The sequence below is a fragment of the Apis mellifera genome, linkage group LG12, assembly GCF_003254395.2.
Source record: "Apis mellifera strain DH4 linkage group LG12, Amel_HAv3.1, whole genome shotgun sequence".
NCBI classification, from domain to species: Eukaryota; Metazoa; Arthropoda; class Insecta; order Hymenoptera; family Apidae; genus Apis; species Apis mellifera.
Window position 1 is genome coordinate 7,644,919 of NC_037649.1, and position 19,914 is coordinate 7,664,832.

Consider the following 19,914-nt stretch of genomic DNA (forward strand, 5'->3'; position numbering starts at 1 on the left):
TCTTGATACCGAGATTTTTCCTAACGTAATTCACTCTATTTTAAGAATTTTTTTTAAATACTTTTTAAATTATTATAATTTAATATCATATAACATTCGACTGATTATTATCGTCAATCAATTTAACTTATGCTTATTCTATTTTTCTCGTAAAATAGCAATTTAGAATTGAATATAACTATAACTTTGTTATTATAAATGCCATGACACTAATATCATAGAATTTAGTGAATTTAGTTTGCAAAAATATGTCAAATTTTATTATATGTATTATATGTATAATAAATTATAAAAGGTGCAAAAATTAAATATAAAAATCTGAAAACTACTAAATTATTAGTTATTATATTCCAAAAATTAATTTTTAATATGACCAAAAGATATTCCTATAACAATATATTTTAATAAATTAAATTTAATAAATTAATAAATTTATTAATTTCTGAAAGTAATAAATTTAATAAATAATAAAATGTTAGTAAAAATTTTATATAAAATCAATAAATTTAATAAGTATATATTACAATATAATAAAATATTTATATGTTTTAACTATTATAAATTATAAATTATATTTATTTGTATTTTACAGACATTTTTATCGACACTCGATCTTGCTTGCCGAGTTACGGTTATCAGGTGAAAAAAGATCGTATTCTGCTTCGATTATTATGTTTGATTTTGTATGTAATATAAAATTGAGTGCAAATTTCATATTTAAAATATACATGTTTTATTCATAAATATTTAAAATATATTTATTTTGCATAATTGTTTTTTGCGCGTTTTATTCATGAAAATCGATATGATTCATTACCATTATGGACAGATGGAAAGTTATTATAGTTCCAGTTATCTACGAATAGTAAGTTATATATTTTTTAAATGATTGATTAGTTTTTAAATGTATGTATATAATAAATAAATCGAAATTATAAAATTTGATTTAAATTATAAAAATATATAGAATAGATTTTATACATTAATATCATAATATTAATTATATTTAATATTCTTATAAAAATTATTAAAATTATTATTTTATTTAAATAAAATTTCAAAAAATAACATAAATAAATAATATATAAATCATTTTCCATGCCACTCGCGAAAATTCTATATATATTTTAAATTTAATCCTGTTAAATTTTTATTATTGTAAAGAAAAATTGTTATATGAATAAAATTAAAATAAAAATTTAAAAATTTTCATATAAAAATATTATTTAAAATATTTTCATATAGATATAGATCATATAGATATAGAAAAATAATATTATAAAACAACAAGATAAGTTTTAATTCGAAAAAATATGTTAATTGTTATATATATGTTATAATTAATTGTTATATTATCGTAATGAATTATAAAGTCCATAAATTAATAATAAAAAAACTAATAATTAATAAATTATTAACCATTATATTCGAAAAACCGATTTTGATATAATCGATAAAATTCGTATATCTTCGATAGCGTTCGTAAGTGTCGTCGCGCCCTTCCATCGCTACAGAGCCACGTTACACAAAAGAGGTTATTTCTTGTCGAACCTTCGTACTAGACAGATCGGAGCTATTACGCTCAAGTTAAATTTATATAAGATCGCGAATAAATTTTTTAATTTTTTACTTTTATTAAATTATAATATTATTTAGCATATTTTTTATTTAGCATATTTATTTTTTTTTAATTAATAATTTTTTACTCCTTCATTTATTTTTTTAATTTTAACTTTTAATTTAACTTTTAATTTTTAATTTAGTTTAATTTTTAACTTTTAATTTTTAATTTACTTTAACTTTTAATTTTTAATTTAGTTTAACTTTTAATTTATTTTAACTTTTAATTTTTAATTTAGTTTAACTTTTAATTTTTAATTTAGTTTAACTTTTAATTTTTAATTTAGTTTAACTTTTAACTTTTAATTTACTTTAATTTTTAATTTTTAATTTAGTTTAACTTTTAATTTTTAATTTATTTTAACTTTTAATTTTTAATTTAACTTTTAGTTTAACTTTTAATTTTTAATTTAGTTTAACTATTAATTTTTAATTTAGTTTAACTTTTAACTTTTAATTTATTTTAACTTTTAATTTTTAATTTAACTTTTAGTTTAATTTTTAATTTTTAATTTAACTTTTAGTTTAACTTTTAATTTTTAATTTAGTTTAACTTTTAACTTTTAATTTATTTTAACTTTTAATTTTTAATTTAGTTTAACTTTTAATTTTTAATTTAACTTTTAGTTTAACTTTTAATTTTTAATTTATTTTAACTTTTAATTTATTTTAATTTTTAATTTAACTTTTAGTTTAACTTTTAATTTTTAATTTAGTTTAACTTTTTACTTTTACTTTAATTTTTTTTTTCAAATCAAATTAATTTTTAATTTATTCTTTATTTGCAATAATTATTTAAATATTTATTATATATTAATATTATATTATATATTATATATATTAATTATATATTATTTATATATTAATATATATTATATATTAATTATAAATAGATAAATAATTATTTAAATAATTATTTATTTATATAAATATAAATAAACTCTTTGTTATATGGGTCTCGATGTAGTCACCTCCTCGTTGGTGAGACCTGGTAATTGGCATCAGTTTTCACTTTCTATTAAATCATTAAAAATTAAATGATTATAAACATTACATTAAAAAAATTTTATTAAAATTTTAGAAAAGTTAGTTTTTGAAAACTGATGCCAAGCTAAGAACTACACTAATCTTTTTTTGTATGTTTCAGATTTTTCTAATTTATGTATATTATCTATTATTTTTCTTATTATTGTAAAATTTTGATTATTTTGCAAAAAATTTCGAATATTTGTAATTCGCGACATATCTTATTCAAAACTATAATCCAGATATTGATAACAAACAATTACATATATAATTTTTCTAAAATAATAACTTAAATTCTTAATTATTTTTTAAAGAATATTTTATTCATAGCAGTATTTTCATAAATAAATACTTGAAAAAGAAAAAGATGGAAAATATTCGAATATATTTTGAATATTTTACTTCTTTTTCTATCCCATCCCTTCCCTATTAATATAGTTTTATTTTCAGCAAATTTTTGCGACCGCGCGCAATGCGGTCAATAGAGTCAGTTTTTTGTTTCGTAAAAGTTTTTTTAAATCCTTCAATGGATAACGCGAAATTAGAGTCAGTGTTTGCTCCGTAAAAAATTTTTTAAAGTATTTCAATAAATAACGCGAAATTAGAGTCAGTGCTACTCTGAAGAGGACCAGGACATTGCCACATCCTTCCTCCTACACTTAACGATGGCCTTTACGATGATGATCTTCCTCCATGGACCATAGCAGCATCAACGGTGAGAATCCTCGCATCTAATGGTGAGTCGCATGCATTTATGTTCCTCCGGTCATTCAATCATGTCGTAGGACGAAAGGTCCGAATCGACACGAATGACTGGTTGTATACGTAGATTTTTGCAACGAGCATAGTGACCACGGGTATTTATTATACCCGTGAGTAGTAACATTTTCCGTGTTTTATTTATTAGCTCAGGCTAGGTCTTCTTGCACATCGCGTTTTTAATTTAAATAAATATTAGTAATAAAAATCTTTTTTCATTTCCTGTTTCATGTATTTCTTAAATAAATGATTTTTAATTAATGATTATAAAGTCTTTAACTTATTTTCTCCGTATACGAAAATGTAATTAATAAATTATATGTGCAAGAAGACGATATACGCGACAGGTAGATTTCAGAATCAAAGCAAAACTTGAATATTGTTTTTTTATTTTCGAAAATATGCTTTGATGAAAGAAATCGCCTGAGGTTATTTCAATTTTTAACTTAGAGTCAATTATTTTGCATTTAATCTTTCTTATTTATTTTTTAATTTTTTTTTTTTTATTCAATAAATATTTCAATATTCATTAGCCCGTTAGATATATAAATCTAATCTATTTTTTTAGCTCAGGATTTTCAGGTTTAACCCCTTCCGTATCCATTGCCTCGATCTCGTTCACGTGCCCAGGTGCTACTTGGATGAGAGAGAGGCAATGGGTACGATGATAATAGTTTATAAGTTAATAATACAGCGACTGACGATGAATTAGTGATCGTGCACGACGTATTTTCCACATTATGTGTGTGTGTGATTAGGCTGTGGAATTGCGTCGTTTACGATTATTTATTCATTATTATCATTATTCTATCACAATTAATCACCGCAATATTACATCTTCTATGGAATATTGCTAATTATAAATTTCATTAAATATCATTTAATAACAATATCATTTCATTAAAAGTTATACAATATTTTTTTCAAATTCATAAACATACAATAATTACAATAATTAAAAATATATTTTTATCGCGATTCACGCAATGATCACTAGACATCGTCAGTCGATTTCAGTGAAAATGGTACGTAAAGTTAGAGGTGTGAAAGTAGTGTCAAGCTCGGGTGACGGAGGCGTCCCGGGACGCTCTCCCTAGTGTAGGCTTTTTGCACCCGGGTGTAATGAGTGAGAACCGTGGAGTGAATGTGTTGGTGTGCCTGTTTTGCCATTTTTTTAAATATAGCGTCAGGTAGGATAGGTAGCATACTTTCTGGTGCGAATGTTAATTATTAAGTAGGTAGGGCCGGGCAGGTTGTCACAGTCTCTGGTCGGGTAGGCGCGTTTTCGCGTGACAACCTGTTTCAGGAAATCAAATTTGAAAAATCGAGCGCGAGGCTGAGACGAGTGGTCGTCGATGGTCACTCGTTTCCTGGCCTTGCTCTCGATTTTTCGAATTTCGCGGTCGCGGTCGCGAAATGGGCGAAACGAACGTTGAGCTCGAGATTCTGCGCATGTGCGGACAATGGTCAGTAATGGCTATTGGCCGTCCATGTGCGCTCAGCTTCCGCGATTTTTAGTCTATTTTTTTTTCTTTTTTTTTTTTTTTATATGCGAATAGGAAATCTCGAGCCTAGTTGTAAGTTTCAGCGGGCATCGCGCCCGAAGGAGGAAGACCGAAGAGGCCCGACAAACTGTCGCGAAGAGGGCTGCAACGAATGGCTTCTCATTTTTTGGATCTTTTATAGATACAAAGAATGGGAAGTCATTGTTACTACTTTGTCACTATGCTCGTTTTAGAGTCTGTAGTTGTAGTAATAGTTATTGGCCGATGTACATTCCGGCCCAATGTTACAATTATCATGGGCAAACGCGGTTTTTTATTACAATAAAATTAGTGTTGCGAACAAATAATAAACGCGTTTGTTTTATAATATAAAATATAATTATATAAAATAAAATTTTTTTCAAAAATATTATTAGAAATTTGCATATTTCTTTTATTTCGAGTTTTAATAATTACAGAAATATTTAATTTTCAATTTATTTGTATTTTTATTAAATTCATTTTAAGAGTTAGTGTTGCGTTAAAAATTGATCGCGTTTTTTTTTAAAAGTAGTGTTGCGTTAAAAAATAATCGCGTTTTTTTAAAAGTAGTGTTGCGTCTATAAAATGCCCATTAATTTTCCACTAATATTGTGGAAATTGTGGTCCTGTTTTTGGATCACCAAATGCAGTTATAATAACTGCAAAAGGGTGGTCCTTATAGCCATTTTTTGGCTATTTTTTCTTTTTCAGCGCCCCTAAATATTGAAGTATTTAATAATGAAAATACTGCTAAAAAACTTATTTGTGTAAATATTTTTTAATTGTAGAATTAAAATCATTAATATTATAGTAAGAATATTAAATAAATTAGTATTCTTACTATGATGTATTGATAAAAATTCAAAATTCATTTTTTTAGAATGAATCCTAGAAATTGTTTGTTATCAAAATTAAAATTAAAATTTTTTAAAAAATCAGTTCATTCTTGAATTTTTTAATTATAAAATAATTCTCGAAAAATATTCGAATTTATTTTGCAAAATATCAAAATCAAATTTATATTTTTACATTTATTTGTTTTACATTTAAAATTTTTAATTTATTTTTACTTCATATAATTGTTTTTATATTTAATTCTATTCAGATTTTTCTTTTCAGATTCTTTTTTTCAGATTCTCTTTTTTTCAGATTCTCTTTTTTTTCAGATTCTCTTTTTTTTCAAATTCTCTTTTTTTCAGATTCTCTTTTTTTCAGATTCTCTTTTTTTCAGATTCTATTTTTCAGATTGAATTTATTCTTATATTAAATTATTTTTTTACATTTCATACATATTTAATATATATAATATTTACAATTAAATTTAAACATTCCATTTAATTATCTTGATCAATTGTTGATATAATATAGATATAATATGGACATATATATATATGGACTGCAAATACCAATTAAGCTATCATCGTTGAACAACGTAGGATTAATTATAAGCGACGAAAGTAAAAAACTCTTGTAAAAATCATTGTAAAGATCCATTGTACATTAATTTAAATAATTATGTCATTTCATAATGTATTTATAATTAATTAATATTTCTTTTACATTTCTTTTAATTTATTTATTGTTATTAATTAATATTTTCTATTTTATTTGTTATGTTTTATATTTAATTTATTTATTAATCATTAATTTTAATGTTTTTTTTTTATTTATTAGATTTAGGTGGGTCTCGATGCGTAGTCACCTCCTCGTCGGTGAGACCCGGTAATTGGCATCGCTTTCCAAAATCGTATATCACAAAATTTATTTCATTTTCGAAATATTTTAAATTTAAAAATATCAAATATATTTCATCAATGATAGTGTACGGAAAGCGATGGCAAGCTAAGAACTACGCACATCTGCAATCCAGTATAAACTTTGCATAATTCATTTAATATTATAAATTATATTATATTATATTATAAATTTAATCATTTAATTATTTTGACTTTTAATTTTTAATTGATTAAACTGGATTGCAGATATTAGTTATAAGTTAATGCATGCATTATATAAATTAAATTAAGTTTATTGTAATAAGTGCGTTTCCATCCGTATCAAGATACTCTCTAATTTAAAGCGAAAACTAAAAATTTTCAATTTTTTTATTCTTTTTTATATTCTCGCTTTTCGTTTTCTTTATTTTTCATCTCGAGTTTTTATTCTTATCATTATTTCAATCGTTTTTTTACTTTCTTCCTCAATTTATCCTTTTGATTATTTTATATTTTCTTCTTCTCTTTATCTCAAGTCATGCAACAGTGATAGAAGTCGTTGGGCCGGTGCTCTACTTCCGGTGGCCAGTTGAGGGTCCGCGCTCTAATCGATTGGTACCTTAGTACTCGATTAGAGTTAGGTCTTGTGGTGGAACGTCGTCTTTGTAATCCGGCTCCGGTGGTCAGGGTTTTATGCCTTGCTCCTTCCTGTGTCGTTGGGACATAAGGCGTTCCATTATTAGGCCATTGTCGTAACCCTCGATTGGTCACGACTGGCAAGTATCATCGGTCCATCGATTTTCGTAAGTCCACTGATGTAAGTCATGATATGAGAGCGATAGAAAGGGTTGATTTTTCGATTACGCTTATTATTTTCTTAGCCTGCTTTTTGAATTTGTTAAGTTCACCCTTTTTTTTGTTTAGTATGATTAGCATTTTCTTCCTCAATTTATCCTTTTAGTTATTTTATATTTTCTTCTTCTTTTCCATCGCTTATTTCAAGTCAATCTCCTGTCATGCAACGATGGTAGAAGTCGTTGGGCCGATGCTCTACTTCCGGTGGCCAGTTGAGGGTCCGCGCTCTGATCGATTGGTACCTTCGAGTACTCGATTAGGGTTCGGCCTCGTGGTCGAATGTCGTTCTTGTAAATCGACTTCGTGTGTCGTCAGAACGTAAGTCGTTCTTCTGCGAGGCCGGTGTTGTAACCCTCGATTGGTCACGACTGGAAAGTATCATCCGTCCATCGATTTTCGTAAGTCCATTGATGTAAGTCGTGATATGAGAACGACGGAGAGGGTTGATTTTGCATCAATCACGAATATTGAAGTATTATTTATTATAAATGATTTAGTATAAATAATTTTTAATTTTTCTTTTATTCGCTTTAAGTTAGAGAGTATTCTTGATACGGATAATATTAATAGAAGTATTATGTATTGTAAATTACAGATTTAAGATACGGATTAAGTTAGTACTAAGCTATCATCGTTGGACATCGTGGGACGACGATGGACAACGTGGGACAACGATGGACAACGCGTGGACAACTTAATCTTTAATTTTATTGTACATTTTTTATAATTAATGCAAATTTTATATGTGATATACGTATATTACATACCGAAAAATTTTTTAATTTTTATATATACTTTATTTGTGTATTTCTTATTTTTGTTCAATTATTTTGTTGAATTATTTTATTCAATTTAATTATTAATTTTTAATGTTATTTTTTTTATATTTGTTAGGTTTAGGTGGGTCTCGATGCGTAGTCACCTCCTCGTTGGTGAGACCCGGTAATTGGCATCGCTTTCCAAAATTCTATCAGAAAATCGTTAAAAAGTTTTCAAAGTATTTTAAATTTAAAAATATCAAATATATTTCATCAATAATAGTACATGGAAAGCGATGCCAAGCTAAGAACTACGCACATCTGAAGTTTAGTTTGAATTTTATATATTTTTAATTATTTTGATTTTAATTTTTAATTAATTAAACTGAACTGCAGATATTAGTTAATAAATTAATAAATTAATAATTAATAATTAATGAATTAATAAATTATATAAATTTGATTAAGTTTATTATAATAACCACGCATATCAAAATATACTCTCTAACTTAATGCCAAAATTAAAAATTCTCAATTCTCTTACTCTCCTTTTATATTCGCTTTTTTATATCTCATAAATTCATTGATATAAATCGTGATATGAGGACGTCAAAGAAAATTGATTTTTTAAGTTGCTTCCTTTTTTTTTTATCGGTCAAAGTTAGTAATATCGATTTTTATTTTTATCGTAGATTATTCCTTAAAAAATTGTCTATATATTCTTTGAAAATTTTTCAATGATTATTTTTTAAAAATCGATACCAAGCTAGAACTATACAATAAAAATATTGCAACCAATTTAAACTTATACAATTCCTTTGAGAGATTTATCATTTAAATTAGATTGCAGGTTTTATTAACATCCTACATGGAATATCATGGAATCATTATGGAAAACATCCTAGAATGCGTTTTAATTTTAAATAGATTATAGGATTAAATTAAGCTTATTATAAACATATTACCTATTCGAAGCGAAAAAGAAAAATCTCAATTTTTTTATTGGATCACTTAATTTCGATCTTTTAAGTTTCTTTAACATTCCATATTTCTGAAATCTACAACAATTATTTTCAGAGAAAAAACGATTAGTGGAAAAAGGACAAAAAATAGATTAAAAATATTGAAATTAGCGCCATCTTCCGAGTGCCACAAATGAAACAAAAATAAAAGATAGAATAAAAATTAATCTTCAGCGCCATCTTTTGAGTGCCAAAAATACTATTTTAAAAATAAGGTAAGGTAGAATATTTATCGACAATAAAATAAAATTAATAAATTTTATTTTTAAACTATACAGAGAACAAATTATTGTATATAAGCTATATATTCAATAGAAATAGATATATATCTATATAGAAATCTAAAAAATATAAATCTAAAATAAATAATTCACCTTATTGTCAATAATTATAAGGAAGAAATTTCAATATTTTGCAAAGAAATAATATCATTAATTAAAAACAAATAATAAATTTATTACAGAATATAGTGGATTATGAATATACTTTGTTATCGAAAACTGTGCGATAAGTTGCGATCAATTTCAAAAAGATGGTACTATTAGCTATGTGCTAAAAATAAATATTTTTTTATATGTTTTAAATATATATATATATGTATATATGTATACATATATACATATATATATATATATATATATAATGTTTTCATATCTTGCATATATGTATTATACATTTATTATTTATATTATTTAATATCAATATTACATTATAATAATATAAAATTATTAATAAAAATTTTGTTCTGAAAATAAATTATCTTTATTAATTATTATCAATATGAGATATTGTATTAATTACAACATATCGAGATAAAATACAATAAACTAATACATCTTATATGCAAATTTAAATAAAAAAAAAATTTGATAAAATCTAAAAAAATTCATTTAAATACTTATTAAATTAAATATTAATTTAAACTAAATAAAAAATATTTAATTTTAAACATGATTTTATTTTATATAAAATTTAATTTTATTTAATTTTATATAAAATTTTATAAAATTGTAATACATGAATTTATTAACATATTCTTCTATATACATAATTACATTCATTCAAGATTTTTGTAAATGATTCTATTAATAATATAATTTTACAAAATACATTTTATAAATTTTTAATTTTATCAGTAGCAAAATGGTAATCAACTTAAAATACGAAATGGAAATAAGAAAACCAATAAAATATGAAGAAAACATAGCACATAAGTAATAAAACAACAATGATTAAATTATTCAATTAAAAATTAAAATATTTGTAAGAACATAAAAGAAATCTGTATTTTAGGGATACAATTTCCTATTTTGATATAGCAATTATTGTCTATTGAAAATAATGTTTATATTTAACTATCAATTTGTAATCGCTACATTTTTTACTTTATATTACTTATACATTATTTATATATTTAAAAATATTTTTATTAAATTATGATATATGTTTATAAAAAATTATTTGAAGATGCATACACAGCAACAAAATATGCAAAAAAAATAGCTATACACTTATATTAAAAATATGTAAAAATCTCAAGAAAACATAAAAAGATAATAAATATGGTTAATTATAGATTTTTATTATTAGTATAAATGATATAAAGTCGAATACAATTAACAAAATTACGTTCCGGATGACAGAGGTGATACTTTTTGTATTAAACATAGAATTTCATTTATTCCGATATCTCATTCATTAGTAAAAAAAAAAACTTATAATATATATATATATATAGTACATATCAGAAAATATTTTCCTGTCAAATTAATGTTTTTGAACGTTACATATAGTGGGCACCACGCTCTTATTGCATCCGGTTTGTACTTAAAAATAAATATTATCTACTAAGAAAAAAAGATCTCTTTCTTTTATATTTAAAAAGGCACGATAACGACTAGGTAAAAATAAATGGTACGCCAAAAATAGTTCGATCTCGCTGACAAATTACTCGTGCTCCTTATTCAAAACTAATAACTCTGAATGGACAAATAAGTTTTATATGAAGTGCAAATATATAAATGCAATAATCGTTTCAATAGTCATGAAACGTTTCGTTAAATTTGATTTAAACATTATATTACAGAATATTTTCTCATATGTTGTACATATTTCTATAAATATAAAGTACTAATATGGTGTTGTGTATTCTGTTTTTAATCTCTTCTTTATTATTTTTTTAAGCAAAATATATCATTCAAGACATTATATGAATTTTTTATATTAATGAAATCTTAGAGACTTGTCTTCTAAATAAGATCAAGTGCTTTTCTGTATCTTTTCAAGTATTTTTTTTTAAAACGTGCTGTTAGAATTCTTAAGATTATTTTATAAACTTATTTTCACATAAGGCGACAAAATTCCTCTCCTTGAGGATCACCCTGAAACAAAGAAAAGAATTTTACTTATATAGAGAAAAGATGACACTTCACATGAACCCAACTAGCATGATATGATTATATGACATTACAAATATTATTCGACAATTACTATTATTAGAATTTTAAGCTAGTATTAATGAATGTTAATCTTTTATTAAAAGATTTATGGAAGCAATGAATGTTGTGCGTTCATTTCTGCATACGTGTAAAAATATACACACATGCATGTTTTGAAAATGTACCCGCACGTATATGACATTTATTCACGTATTGATAGATATGTACTACTACGTAATAGATATATTTTTGTTCTGAAAATAAATTAATTTTTCGTTTTAAAAATAGAATATAATGAGTGATGTATATTCTATTGACATAACAAAATCATTTGATAAAAATACATGTGTACAAAAATTATATAAATAATGTATAATAGAATTTATTAGATATATTTTCATCAATTGATTTAACTTAATTGATTTTAAAATTTTTCTAGTTAAATTTTAATAATATTTATGCATGTATCAAAAATTTTTTATAAATAAATTCCCTAAATAAAAAATTACTTTTTTTTTGTATAAAACAATATTAATATTTATATATTTCAATCAATTCAGTAAATTAATATAATAGCAATGAAATAATAAAAATTACATGTTAATAAATTTTAATATTTGAACATTTTAATCGATATGAATATAAATAAATAAAAATATCAATAACATTGTGTTAATAACAATACCAATAGTAATAAAGAATATCAAATAATAATAATGTAAATTTATATAAATAATAAAAAGATATATCATTTAAATATGTATTTTAAAGACAATGTGGTTAACTAATGAGATGTTTATATTTTAACAAAATATATTATATTATTTTTAACACTTATGAAATTTTAGTTAAGCGTGAGCATGAAAATAATGTGCTGTGAAGAAGAAAAAACAAAGCAAATAATTCCTTTAATTTAAAGCGCGAATGACATTAATAATTGACGACTATTTTAACGTTCCATAAGTTGAAAGCAACTTACATAAATCGACCCAGAAGTGTTCGCTCGCCCACTTAATATGGGTAGAGATATCTTCTCTATGGAATAAGAAGATACGTTGATGATATATATCCCGATTTTGTTTTATATTTACAATATTATATCTAATATTATATCTAAATCGAATATTTAAAAAAAATGTACATGTAAAGCAATAAATGTAAAACAAATCAAAATATTTTATAGCCACATTGTCTTCATTAATCAATCAATTACTGAAAAAAAACACTTGTCGAAATAAAAAAATTATCAATCATTTTAGAACTAGCTTTTATGTTTTCATGCCAAATATGGACATTTATAAAGTAAGAATTAATAAATAATTTTTATAAATCATTTTTGTGATAATTTTCACTTATATGTCCATTGTTTTTATTACAACTGTTACTGATAAAACACAAATATTTTAAAAAATAAGTGATACTAATACTTATTCCCAAAAACAAAAATAATTTTTTTGATATTTGTTTTAGCTGTGGATAAAAAAAATAAACTTGTAATCAAAATCAAGTATTATAATATTTAAATTTTATTAATATATCAATCTTCATTTCTAGTTTTATATTATATTTAAGTAGATAGATATTATAACATACCTGTTGATGATGTAATTCTTCAGAAGGTCGAAACCCCAAATTTTCCCTATGTCGAGATAGAGAAGTAGATAATTGTTGCCTTTTACATTCTGAACTGGCCATTTCCTATTTTAATATTAAAACATTAAAAATATTATTCACATTTAGTATATAAATTAATACCAACAAAGTTTAAGAAATACTCACTTCGCCTTCATTATTAAGAAGTATAGTCGTCATAATATCTGCTGTAAACCATTTTTGACCTTTCATAACAATATTTGATGGTGGTTCATGTGAAGCACCAATATCAGCTGACCATACCATTACAGTAGCTCCTGCTTCTAATTTTGCAGTTCGATGAAATTTAAATACTGTTTCAAGAGAACCAGCCTTACGAATAATTTGCCAACCACTAAGTCCCATTTCCTATAAAATGTAATTTATTCATATATTATTATGCATATTTATATATTTTATGCAATACCAAGTTTTTTATTATTATTATTTACTCAATATTTTACCTTGTTGCCTTTATTTGTTAGTTTTACAAATCGTCCTTGAGGATCAGCTTCTGTAATTTCTATATCTCCTCTAGATGTTCCAGATACACTATAATCAGTACTAGTACGTTCTTCACTTTCCTCTAATAAAGTACGTTTTCGTTTTCCACCTCTTAATGGAGTATGTCTTGAAGGTGTAGTTCTACCACTAGATGCTGTTGAACTTGATTGCACTGGATTAATATTTAATCTGTAATTAAATAAATTTTTGTAGATATTAACATATTAGAAAATAATAATAAATAATATTAATTATATTATACCTGGATTCTTCAGATTCTAAAAGTTTTCGATATGCTGCAATTTCCAAATCAAGACCAATTTTAATATCCATAAGATCTTGATATTCTTTTAATTGTTGAGCCATTTCATCACGAATACGCGCTAATTCTTCTTCTAGAGATGCTACACTTTCTGCATGACGAGCTTTCTCATTTTCACGTAGATTTTCTAAATCTCTAAATTAAAATTTATGATTTTAATATATTTCTTTTTAAATATATCTAAACAAAATATAAATTCTTATGCCAATTAATTTATATTACCTTATTCGCGCAGTGAGAGCATTATTTGCTGCTTCCAGTTCATTAATTTTTTGATTAAGTGTATCAATTCTTGTTCTTGTTTGTCTTAACTCTTCAACAGCTAAACTTGCTGCTCCACTATTACGTTGAGCATGAGCTGTCAAATTTTTAATCTTATTTTCATATAATAATTCAATTTCTTCTCTATTAGCTCGCATTTGTGCTTCATATTGATCTCGCAATTCTTGCAAAGATTGTTGCAATTTAGCTTCATATTTTTCAGCAAGACGACCATCTATCTCAGAAATTTCAATCTAGAATAAAACATAAATAAATCGTAAAAAATAAAAATTTTAAAACAATCATAATATAATATTCTTAATAATTTTCTTTTTTAAAATTAATATTAATTAAATATTATATTAATTATTAAATATTAATTATTAAACATATTAAATATTATATTAATATTAATTAAATACAAACTTGTCTTTTTGTACGTGATTCTGTTAGTTCTTGTTGATATATTTGATCTTTAAAACTAATATCTTCTTTTAAACTTTGAATATTATTTTCAAGAACAATACGTTGTAATGTTTCTTCTCCTAAATGTTTACGAGCATCTTCTAATAATGCTTTTAATTTTTCTACTTCCTGTTCTAATTCTCGTTCTCTTTCAGCTAATTTCTTACGCTCTGCTTGAGACTGATTAAATTGTGATTGCAGATCATTGTAACGTGTTTCATATAATAACAAGTTTCTCTCAGCTACTTGTAAATCCACTAATTTTTTATCTAATCTGGAAAAATACATAAGAATATTAACAAAACGTATTAGCATAAACATAAAAAATATATAAGATACATTATAATTTTATAATGTATTAATTAATTTTAATTATAGCTAAAAATTTAAAATTTAAAACTTTCATAAATTAACTTTATACGTTATTCTTTATTTATTTATCGAATTTAATATATTTTCCTATTTAAAAAAATATAATCATATTTCATATGCTATCCGCAACATATTTCCATAAAAAAATTTTAATCGTTTGAAACATTTCGGCAGTTGAGAGCAAGAGGTGAAGTTTCATGTTTCTATTTCAGGCAACGACCCACATCGAGAATTTTATTTTCTACCGCGGTGTCTTGAAACATCTTAATATTTCGTTATCTTAAAATGTACAATATATGCAACTTATATGCAACTTATATATTTTATCATTCTATATATTCTATATGATCACTTTCACTATTCACTATTCTACAATTACATATATTTATTAATTTTTAAATAAATATTTGAATTTTTAATATATATATATATATATATATATTAAATAATATATATATATATATATATATAATAATATATATATATATATATAATAATATATATATAATAATATATATATATATTATAAATATTTGTAACGAATATATATATATATATTATAAATAATTGTAACGAATATAAATAAATACACATAATTACAATAAATATTAAAAATGAATAAAATAAAATATACGGATTTATAATATATATAAATAAAATTATTTCGAAAGAAATATTGCATTTATATTTTCATATAAGCATGCACGTTTTACGATTTTATTTTTTTTTTTACAAATGCATATCTTCTCTATAATTATTTAATGATCAATATAGGCAACACATAATTATATTTTATATACAATCTGTTTATACTGATAATTATAATAGATTTTATAAAATTTTTTTTATTTTTAAATTATTATAGGAAAAGTATGATAAAGCAAAAAAGAAAAAAATAAAAGTTTAAAATAGATTTTGTTTCAAATTTTATATTTTAAACTGATTATAACTTTTGATGAAATATAAAATTATAAAATAAAAAATTAAATAAATCTAGAGATTAAAATTATACATAATCTCCCAACAGCATTTAGATAAACATAACATGAATATGATACACGAATATAATCCTATCTTTCTTAAAATACATATATGTGTAAATATAAAAAAATGTAAATGTAAATATATATATATACATATATATATTGATATTACCTTCCATTTCTTACTTTATTTATTAAACGAAATAATATTTCCCGCTTTTTTCTGATTTTATTTGTATTTTTATCGATTGCTCAATGCTCGCTCGAAAGGAGGTCAATGTTTTCAGTCGAGGTTATACATGCGGTTGAAAATGACATCACCGCCGCATAGTAAACGTGACACAATCGTTCGTAGTAACGTCACGTTTCGAGTTAGGCACACCCAAATATTCGAAAACTTTGTAATGAATTTTATCAATGAAATCAATATTCTTATAAATTTGTTTTTATTATATAGTATAACATATTTTGGAAAAAATATTTGAAGATAATGATATAAAAATAATGAATTTAAAAAATTAATATTATTTTTTAAATAAATTTCATTATATTTTATAAATTTAATATTCGAACTCTTTTACAGAAAGTTCAAAAGTTCATTGAATTTAAACAAATATGATATATATAAATATATAATCAATATATATAAATATAGAATAAAATTCATATTTAGTTTAATAATAAATAAACAAGAATTATAAATGAATTTTTATTATACACTTATATATTATAATATACTAATTGAATTATTTGTCATTATAATTGACTTCTATTTTAATTAAATTCTTATTGAACTTTGTTTTTCATATGTTCTGTCTTCTATCAATTTTGTTATATTTATTCATTTGCGTTTTTGTGAAGGTGGTATCGTGCTTACTAATTGATATTTTATACGAGACCGCCTTTTATAAAATTTTAAAAATAATTTTTTGCTCTTAAAATTATATCTAAGTAGATTTATTTGAATCATTGTATTTTTAAATCAGAAATACCGGTTCTCTTAAGATATAGCCATTTATTAAATTTATTGTTATATTTGCTAATTAATATTAAATTATTATATAACTATAACTATAATATATTTCTAATTGTGAATAAATCACTAGTCCATTTCTACATTAATGTATTTTTAAATATGTATAATATAAAAATTTCTGTCCTATTTAATATTCAAATATTTAAGTTACAAAAAAATGTAATATTTATTATTATATATTTATATTTTTTTAAGAAAATTAATATTGACATTATGCAAAAATTACATATATTTATAATATTACATTTCTTTAAGAAGTTAATATTGATAATAAAATTAATTTTTTTTATAAGCGTATTTAAATCTAATATATTTCATCATACAAAGAAAGATTAATTAAACAATTTGTATCAATGAATTTTTGCAATTGATTATACATATATAAAATATTTGCATTTCATTACATAGCTTGTATTCATTCAATATACGCGCGACAATTTTAAAATGTAAATGTAATGAATCATAATTAAAGAAGTAAAAAAATACTAATACATACATAAAAAATGTGCATGATAAACTATGTATAAACAATTATATGAAAATAATTTTTATAAATTCCGAAAATAATAATTATGAAAAAATATATTATAACTTATAAACATATTATTAATATTAATTAACTAAATATATCAAATATATTGATTATAGCAACTTGTAAATCTCGCAACAATTTTAACCTCGCTCCTTCAAATCAGAATTGCACCGATTCATATATCTCTAAGACGCATTATTATCAGTGATGTAAGTTCCCAAGATTCGTAAAGTAAAATATGTATTGTAGTTAAATATTTTAATAAAATATGTATTGTAGTTTATTTTACTTATTATTTATATTTATATTTATATTTATATTTTATTTATATTTATTTTATATAAAGATATAAGTAAAATGTAAACTGAAAATATTATAATATTATAATTATTTTTTCTTTTTAAATTATAGTAATGTTGATGAAATTTTTATAAGAAATTAATGAATGTTACAATAAAAATTATAGAATAAAAATAAATATATGTTTCAAATAATAAATATATTTTTTATTTCAAATTAATATATAAAAATATATAAAAAGCAATAAAAAGTAAAATAAATTTTGTAATGTAAACGTTATTATAACACTTTCATATCCTTTATTTATATTTATTTTTCTGTCTATGCATTGGACAAACAATATATATTTTGTAAATATTTGCTGTTAGTGGGTGGTGACGGAACGGCTTACTCTACGAATTTCATATTACCAATTCTGTGAGCGTTTGTTATAAACATTGCAACGAAATATATAGAATTATTTGGGATTTCGATATATCCGTAATATTTTCAAATTTGAAATCTGATTCGAGTTTTATCAATTCAAAATTCTGAATTTCATGATTTTAGAAACTGCTGCACAATGTTACTTATTATTTTATCATATTTAAAAAAAAAAATTAAAAGAAACTTACTTGGATTTAAGTTCCTCATTGTTATCCCATAATCGTTTAGTATCTATCTCAAGTTTTGCTCGTTCTTTTGCAGTGTCATCCAATAATTTTCTTGCATCGGATAATTCATGTTCGTACATAGACTTGATATTGGATACTTCGCGGGTGATAGTCTCCTGGGTTGTCTGTACCTCCCGCGTAAGTCTGGAATTCTCGGATTCCAAATGCCGTACTTTGTCAATATAGCAAGCCAATCGGTCATTGAGATTCTGTAAATCTTGTTTTTCTTGGAGACGTGAATAACGAGTTGGACTCAAAGGACTTCCTGGTCGTTGTCCAATCGGTGTTGACGTGAATTGTGGCGACTGCACGTTGCTACTCGATGTCGCCGTGGTCTTCTTACTTGCTTTCGTTGACATTTTTCACAATAATTGATTCTCTTATTGCACTATCACTTAATCTTGCACTATCGAATCATCAATTTAGTGCACAGTAACACCGTGCTTGTAAAAGATGCCTTTAACGAATAAAAAAACTACCGAAGTCCAAATGCTCTTGCCTTAGTCAACGGAAGAACTGTTTAATGATGACGCCAACATTAACGAAGCAATCTTCTTATGTGCATCTTTATATTGCGTTAGTAAACGCAATGAAGTAATGTGATTGGTTATGTCCAAGTATATACAATGTTTGTTAGCCAATCATATATCATTTCCTTCTAAGTGCGCACCAATAAGAAAAGATTTATCTACTAGTGAAATGCGATAAACTTGAAAACAGTTTTTATTAGAAAATTTACATAAAAAAACAAAAATTTTAATTTTAGTCATGAATTTAATACAAAATTATCTAAATTTAATTTTTTTCAATTATGTTATATCTTTTTCTAAATATAAATTTTTATATAACTTATGAAATATATTTAATATATTTAATAACATTTAATAAGAACGAAATCAAATATTTTAATAATAATTTTGAAAATAAAAGTATTAATAAATATCAATTCCTTTTTTTATACTTAAAACATTAAGAATCTAAAAGTCTTTCAAAATTCTTATATCTTAGATTAAAAGAAATATAATAAATTTTTTGCTATTTAATAATTTTTAAATTATATATAGAAATAATATAATTAAAATGATTTTAAAAATAATTATTTATTTGTTATTATTTAAATATCAGTTTAAAATTA

General features: G+C 23.2%; 1 protein-coding gene across 3 annotated transcripts; it reads right to left on the bottom strand.

Annotated features, from left to right (window-relative positions):
• Positions 1–10,842: 10,842 nt before the first annotated feature.
• On the bottom strand, positions 10,843–19,360 carry LOC413222 (lamin Dm0). 3 transcript variants are annotated; one of them, XM_006565152.3, is made up of 9 exons: positions 18,741–19,350; positions 14,865–15,177; positions 14,400–14,692; positions 14,118–14,312; positions 13,816–14,044; positions 13,499–13,720; positions 13,313–13,417; positions 12,699–12,754; positions 10,843–11,662 (listed from the first exon to the last, which is right to left on the bottom strand). In XM_006565152.3, the coding sequence occupies exons 1-8, from the start codon at positions 19,136–19,138 to the stop codon at positions 12,731–12,733; spliced, it is 1,779 nt and encodes a 592-aa protein (XP_006565215.1). In that variant the 5' UTR covers positions 19,139–19,350; the 3' UTR covers positions 10,843–11,662; positions 12,699–12,730. The 3 variants fall into 3 exon arrangements, with proteins under 3 accessions (XP_006565215.1, XP_396670.3, XP_016771061.1); XM_396670.7 differs by lacking the exon at positions 12,699–12,754 and having other exon boundaries at positions 18,741–19,349; XM_016915572.2 differs by lacking the exons at positions 10,843–11,662; positions 12,699–12,754 and adding an exon at positions 13,028–13,189 and having other exon boundaries at positions 18,741–19,360.
• Between the last annotated feature and the right edge of the window lie 554 nt (positions 19,361–19,914).

What these genes read in the sequence shown, in the direction of transcription:
- LOC413222 (XM_016915572.2), bottom strand. Translation starts at nt 19,138, where the DNA reads ATGTCAACGAAAGCAAGTAAGAAGACCACGGCGACATCGAGTAGCAAC. An exon ending in AATGAGGAACTTAAATCCAA is followed by an intron (nt 15,178 to 18,740) that starts GTAAGTTTCTTT and finishes GTATTTTTCCAG; the next exon opens with ATTAGATAAAAAATTAGTGG. An exon ending in TTCTTAATAATGAAGGCGAA is followed by an intron (nt 13,418 to 13,498) that starts GTGAGTATTTCT and finishes ATATTAAAATAG; the next exon opens with GAAATGGCCAGTTCAGAATG.